Source organism: Micropterus dolomieu, linkage group LG16 (genome assembly GCF_021292245.1).
Source record: "Micropterus dolomieu isolate WLL.071019.BEF.003 ecotype Adirondacks linkage group LG16, ASM2129224v1, whole genome shotgun sequence".
In the NCBI taxonomy this organism is placed as follows: domain Eukaryota; kingdom Metazoa; phylum Chordata; class Actinopteri; order Centrarchiformes; family Centrarchidae; genus Micropterus; species Micropterus dolomieu.
The window spans coordinates 7,982,463-7,989,347 of record NC_060165.1 but is presented as its reverse complement, the minus strand read 5'-3'; the positions used below and the strand labels follow the sequence as shown (position 1 = coordinate 7,989,347).

The window sequence follows — 6,885 nt, the reverse complement described above, 5'->3', positions numbered from 1 at the left end:
ACGCAACTCCTACTGCTCAGCCTGGGCCCAGCGGCGCTGTATGATCCTTACAGGAGACAAATTCAGAGACTGCCATTTAAAAGTATGCATTTGACTTAATTAGCATGCCCCTAACACCAGGGCCAGCGTTTCAATTCCCGTGTAGGTCTTTTATTGCATTACATCTTGGAAGCAGGTTGGCATAGAAAGTAAGCAGACATCTTGAAGGGACTAAGATCATAAATGAACAAATACCTTTGAGCTAAGAGTCACCACTAAACAATTTTATCTAAATCTACAAGCATATGATACAATAACTGTTTACAGAGAACCCTTTAAAGTGTTAAGCTGTATTCTGGATGTTCTACAACCCCCAGGTGGATCCAGAGCCCTACTACCATGCCTGTGTGCAGGAAGCCTGCTCCTGTGAGTTGGAAGGGAAGTTCCTGGGCTTCTGCACAGCCGTGGCAGCCTATGCGGAAGCCTGCAGTGACCAGGATGTGTGTGTAAACTGGAGAACACCTGATCTGTGTCGTAAGTTGCAGCCTCCCCAACATTTCAAGCATTAGTTTGAACTTAACTCTTAAAGCCGTTTCTTTTCAGATGGTGAGCAGGGAGGTAACATTAATGTTATATTTTAGAATAACTTGATTAGATAAGTTCTACTCAGTTGATTTTTGATACCAGTTTTCATGAAAGGGGACCATTATGTCATGGCATTTTAACAATACTTTTTCAGCGGGCTATGCTAACATTGCTAAAGATGTATTAGCTTTCTTGAACGATATGGCGCATACAGAACATTACGCACAATTTAAAAGTAAATATCCAGTGTCATTTCACTGTTTGTAAATTGTATAAAGAATGTTAAATTCTAAAGTGTCCAAATGAAAAGTGACTGTGACTACTACAACGAGCAGGGTGAGTGTAGCTGGCACTATGAAGCATGTGGTGAGATGCTAACCTGCAGAGAAGGCAAATACATCCCTCACAAGCTGGAAGGTAACCACATTTTCTCAGTGTTATTCAAATTTAACAGCTGAACTTTTTTTTAGCCTTGGCTTTATTAAAGCCTTGTGCCCATAAAATAAAATTTTGTTCTTGGAAAAGGCTGCTACCCCAGATGTTCGAAGGAGGCGCCATACTATGATGAAAATACTGGTGAATGCACCACATTGACAAACTGCACCTGTTATTTTAATGACACCGTTATCCAAGCTGGGGTAGTGTGGCAGAATCAATTCACTAAGTGGTAAGTTGGGCTGTCTAATATATGGGGTCTTTATATGCAAGTTTTCAAGGTAACAATAATGTGGAAAATTCTGCACTTGTGATCGTTACATTGACAATTGGGATTTTTTTTCTCCTATTAACCTTGTCAGCCACTGTGAAAATGGAACAATAAAGTGTTGTAAGTATGAATTATATTCATGTACCGCTTTGTGTCACTATTACCAGTTATACAAAATATGATGGACTTTGTGGCAATTTAAACACTTTAGATTACAATGAGCTTTTCACATAACTAGTTTTCTTCTTTCAACAGGTCCTCCAACATTGACTCCTAAATCAAATATTTCCACAACACCTGCCTCAACTACCACTAAAACTGTGGTTTCTCCATCCCCTACATCAACTACAACTGGTTTAACTACGGCTGAAACGTCAACAGCGGCCGCCATCACCTTTACACCAGTGATGACCATTACCAATCTGTCAACTGTGCTTTCTTCCACCGCTACACCAACTACTACAATTGGTTTAACTACGACTGAAACACTGTCAACAAATAACTCTACCACCACATCTACAACTAGAATGAGTACCACTTCAGTGACAACTGCTGCCTCAACACAGCTTACAATGATAACAAATGGCACAGAATCTACTGCAACTGAGCTACAGACTGAATCTCCTAGCACTCTGCTTACCACGTCATACACAACAGACACAACTAAGCCAACAACAAAACATACAGAGGCAACAGCACTTCAATCAACAACCACCTTTGCAACCAATGCTACACCTACTGAAACCTCAGGTCCGACTGAACTCATGAAGTGTTGTCTAAATCTATGCTGATGCCGCCAACAACATTTACCACCAAGGTGTCTACAAGTGAAGGATTTACCAATGCAACTACCACTGAACTGACGACCCCGGAAGAATCGGGCACAACAAAAGAAACGTACTACACTTCAATAGCCACCACCCCAACGGAGACTAAATTCAAAGCCATCAGTGCAGAGTTAATGGTTATCATTGAAACAGGACCACCACTCACATCACCCACCTCAGGTCTATGTGCGTGCCATATTTGTTCTGCATGTTACTCTTAATCTAGTTGTCGGTTCAATAAACTACTTAAACGTTTTTGTCTTTTCTGTTTACTGTCTTCTGCTGTTGTGTTTCTCAAAGCAGTGTGTAGTGCGTGTAAAGACCTGAAGCGCAACAAAACCTGGTGTGATGGTGAGAAGTGGACAGAGGACTGCTACGATAAGTCCTGTAGAAATGGAACAATTGAGTCGACTCCAGTGGTTTGTCCAGAGCCTACTATTCCCGTCTGCCCCAGACAACTGACAACAAAAGTGCAGGATGGATGCTGTGAAACATGGAAGTGTGACTGTAAGTGCAGTCTCTCTGCCACTGGTCTTGTTAGAACCTCATTTATCATGCCTCTTTACCCTTTTGTGTTTAATATTTGCCGTTATCGTTTTTGGTCCATATCTACTACAATCATCTCCTACTTCCCCATTCTATCCCAAGGTCGCTGTGAGCTATATGGGCATCCCCACTACATCTCTTTCCAAGGAGTAAACTTTAATTTCATGGACAACTGCACCTACATCCTGATGGAGGAGAGGTCACCACTCCATAATCTGACCATTGCTGTTGACAACTTCGACTGTGTGCCAGGCATCGAAGGCTCCTGTGCTAAAGGCATCATCCTGAAATATCAGAACAGTACTGCTACACTCACTATCAATCCAGATTTGTTTGCAGTACAGGTAGGATATAATGCAGCTTTCAATTTATTTATAGTATGTCATGTCACTGTGTACATATTTGGCAACATAGATGCTGAGAATCATTTTCTGTGATGTAGGATATCTTTACATAAAGCTATTTAAGGCTGCCATACACTATAGAAAGGATAAGACAGTTGGTTTGATACTTATCTAATCTGCCCTAGGCCACTCTGAACAATGCCGCCATATGAGACACCTGGGTGGAGGTTTGAGACCACGGGGTACATGGTGTCTATCTACCTCCCTGAGATCCGCTCTTATGTCTCCCTCAGTCCGTATTATACCCTGGTGGTCAGTCTAGCCATGGAACACTTCCTCAACAACACCCAAGGACAATGTGGTGGGTAATGGATTGAAAGGGAGGGTCCACCTGTGTTAAGTGCATGCTGTATATCCAATTTCACAGTATGTGTTGTCTGTGTAGAGTGGATTTCCAGGTAATGCAAAACAACATTTTTTGTAAACCTATTATCTTTATCTCTTCTGTCTGCTGCTTTGCTGAATTAGCTTGTAGGCTAACATACGCAAAAAGTGTTAATCTTGAAGCTGCATTAAAAAATTCTGACCAATACAGGGCAGAATGAAACAGCAATTCAAATCTGCGAGTGTTTGTCAATTAAAATCTGTGTATAATAGACTTTAAATCAGACATCTTCTTTTGCTGAAGCTTACCTCTCAATCTACCCTCCAGGTGTATGTGGCGTTGGATCATGTGTCCGTAAAGGAGGCCAGATTGAGGACGACAGCTGCTGTGATAAGACGGCCTATGACTGGGTTTATCCTGACCCGCTGAAGCCAGCCTGTGCTTCTGCACCAAGGAACGTACCTTGTCACCCAGTGACCACTCCACCACCCACTAACACCCCCACTGTCACCACCTCCTGTCCTGGGAGCCGACTATGTGAGCTGCTAAACCATCCGTAAGCTGCACGAACACACACAGACCTTGTGAGGGAATAGGTGATAGAATTGGGAATAAGTATTTGTTTGTACATATGTACTACAGTTGTACTGTAGGTCATAAAAGCACATCTCTCTGTATGTTTTGAGTTGTCTATTCCTGAACTACTGAATAAAACAATTTATCTCTTATCTCTTCTGTTTCCTCAGTCTTTTCAGAATGCAGGACGTATGTGAATCTGATCCTTAAGAAGAGCAACTGTGAGTTTGATTCATGCAGGAGTGGCCCTTGTTCTTCACTAGAGCAAGCTGCTGACGAGTGCAAAAATGCTGGTTTCTGTGTTGACTGGAGAAATCTAACTAATGGAAGGTGTGGTAAGTATTTTTTATTCTCTGTAAAGCAAAGCCAGTCAGACCGTGGACAGATTATTGTCTTGTTTGTTTGCACAACAAGACAATAAATTCCTCCTTAAAATGCACTGTTTCAGATGTGCCGTGTCCAGAAGGATTGGTTTTCAGAGAATGTCAAAACAAGCTGGATGACGTCTGCGATGGAATGTTTGTAAAGTCTGCTTTTTCCATCATTGCACTTGTTACATTTGTTTCAAGATTTCCTGTCAAGATTTTTCCCATTTCTTTCTCTTCTGGTTTGGCTGTACAGAGCACTTTATCCAGGAGCCGTCCTCGAGAAGAACGCCATAGGCAGTTTCTGTCCCAGCGGCCAGTTCAGGGCAGGACCGTTCTCAAACATCTGTGTGTCTGACTGTCCATGTGAGTAACATGTCCTACAGTAGACCCACCTAGACACACTTTGCTTGATATCTTATGCAGTGCAATACTTTTGATGCACTGGCAAAACTTCTTATTTACAGAACGTGTGCAAAAGATATACATTTAAATATGTAGTTATAAATGGGGTTAATGTAGTGTTTGTTTTCTTGTCCACCAGATTGTAAAGGACCACTTGGTGAGCCCAGACTGGTAAATATCTCTTTCTCATCAGTGCGAAGATAGTAATAAATCTGACTCTAGACTGGATTCTAGATTTTAAGAAAGTATTTCCATACATGTCTTCCAGCCTGGTGAGGTGTGGCAGTCCGGCTGTAACCTGTGTACATGTAACAACCAGACTCGGACAGAGGAGTGTCTTCCAAAACCTCCTGAGCCAGCTCCCATATGTAGCCCCGATGCTGTATTGGTAAACACCTCTTGCTGTGGTGATCAGACTTGTGGTAAGAACTGGACTCGCCTTTTCATGTACAAATACTATGTACCTAGACACTTATTACTACATGTGTTATTTTTCAGTTGAGAAGACATGCAGATATCATGAAAAAACATACAAGGTATGTTGTGTCCAATCTCATTATTATAATCTTTACATAAGGAAGAAAAGTGTTTCTTCTCCTTTAGAGAAAAAGTGCATTTTGGATTTAAATGAATCACTGTACTGTTAAGTGTCTTGTCGTGATATCTATCTTTGTGTGTGTAGGTGGGAGACAGATGGAAGGATGCTGCCCATTCCTGCATTTCATTCAGTTGCAGCAAAGAGGGTATTAAGACTGAGACTAGAGTCTGTCCAAAAGAAAACTGTCAGGAGGTACTACACACCCTAGTAACATCTTACCAGCCTCATTATGCAGAAATAACTTGTTACTGCATTTCCCACCAGCTAAAGAATGGTTTACAATAGATAAATAGATTGGAAGTATTACGTAGAGCTGCTCCAGGGGGCTATAGCTTTTATTGAAATTACAAATTGGAACAAAAATTTCTCATTGGGTGTGGAAAGAAAGTAGAACAATAACCATTTGATCTTGTGCTGTTTATTCACCAGGAGGACAGAATTTGGGATGACGAGCACTGCTGCTTTACATGTACGTTAAGTCAAAATCAAAATACTGAAGTCATTTACAACTGCTGACTTTGTCACATTGACTTTCTTTCAGTCTGTAGAGTTTTGACATTTTAGGTTTAACAATTTAACATTTGAAATTTATAAAAAATGTTGGACTCGCACTGTTTTGCTCACTCATGATTCTTCCTCACGTATTAATTTTTAATTAATTTCTAACTGCAGGTATCCAAAGCTGTGCTCCGAAGGTGACCAGTATTAACGTCACCGTAGACAACTGTACCACCATCATGCAGATGCCTGCGTGTCAGGGCCAATGCATGTCTGAACCCAGGTGAGAAGAATTATACCTGATCACTGATCAGCAGTAACATTAACACATTTTGAAGATTAGTGTTCAGTGAGAACTCAACAATAGATGTGTTTCATTGTCTCTTTGACAAGACTTTCCTAAATTTTTACTTTTCCCACCCGCTCCCACTCTCCTCCCCTCCGGTACTGTCACTGCAACAGGGTCGTGTTACAGGGTGGCCTGCAGGTGGAGCAGAAGCACAGATGCTGTCGGGAGCGGAGCTCCGAGAGGAGATCTGTGACCCTGCAATGCTTCGACCTCACGACCAGATTCTTCTCTTACAGGCATGTCACCAGCTGTGAGTGCAGAGGCTGTGGTGACCAGTGCTGAAAAGTACTGACGGCACAAGCCAGAGCCAAGAATAAACAATGCTGTAATGTGTCCATTTGATTTCCAAATCAAATTCTAATGTATTCAGATTTTATAGATTTCTAATAAGAAAATAAAATTAATCATTTACTAATCTCCAGTTTGTAGTATGTATCTTCTTTCTGTGCAGTTCACACCTTTTCACCCTAAGTATATATTGGTAGACACACTGCTCCGGCTGTGATCACTCCTATTCCCAAGTCTTCCAGAAGTTAAAGGGTTGTTTCATGCAAATAACAAATGCTTCTCAATAGTGATGTCAAGCCATGGAGGTAGTCTTGGGTTTTATTTGCTAAGGTTTTGGGATGCTGTGCTGTATGAGATTTCTGCCTTAATACCACAGTAAAGGCAATATATACTATAGCGTTGAGAAATGACATTTAAAAATGATCTCTTTCCAG

At 41.4% G+C, this 6,885-nt stretch overlaps 1 protein-coding gene across 1 annotated transcript in view; it reads left to right on the top strand.

Annotated features, from left to right (window-relative positions):
• Positions 1 to 6,445, top strand: part of muc5e (mucin 5e) — a 14,386-nt gene extending 7,941 nt beyond the window's left edge. Inside the window, exons 11-27 of the mRNA XM_046072650.1 lie at positions 357 to 513; positions 2,041 to 2,283; positions 2,398 to 2,604; positions 2,746 to 2,987; positions 3,201 to 3,348; positions 3,700 to 3,928; positions 4,015 to 4,025; positions 4,119 to 4,283; positions 4,397 to 4,466; positions 4,570 to 4,679; positions 4,858 to 4,889; positions 4,987 to 5,140; positions 5,217 to 5,254; positions 5,401 to 5,508; positions 5,746 to 5,785; positions 5,989 to 6,097; positions 6,277 to 6,445. Coding sequence (XP_045928606.1) covers positions 357 to 513; positions 2,041 to 2,283; positions 2,398 to 2,604; positions 2,746 to 2,987; positions 3,201 to 3,348; positions 3,700 to 3,928; positions 4,015 to 4,025; positions 4,119 to 4,283; positions 4,397 to 4,466; positions 4,570 to 4,679; positions 4,858 to 4,889; positions 4,987 to 5,140; positions 5,217 to 5,254; positions 5,401 to 5,508; positions 5,746 to 5,785; positions 5,989 to 6,097; positions 6,277 to 6,445 — 2,232 coding nt within the window. The remainder of the gene's footprint in view (positions 1 to 356; positions 514 to 2,040; positions 2,284 to 2,397; positions 2,605 to 2,745; positions 2,988 to 3,200; positions 3,349 to 3,699; positions 3,929 to 4,014; positions 4,026 to 4,118; positions 4,284 to 4,396; positions 4,467 to 4,569; positions 4,680 to 4,857; positions 4,890 to 4,986; positions 5,141 to 5,216; positions 5,255 to 5,400; positions 5,509 to 5,745; positions 5,786 to 5,988; positions 6,098 to 6,276) is intronic.
• Positions 6,446 to 6,885: the final 440 nt, after the last annotated feature.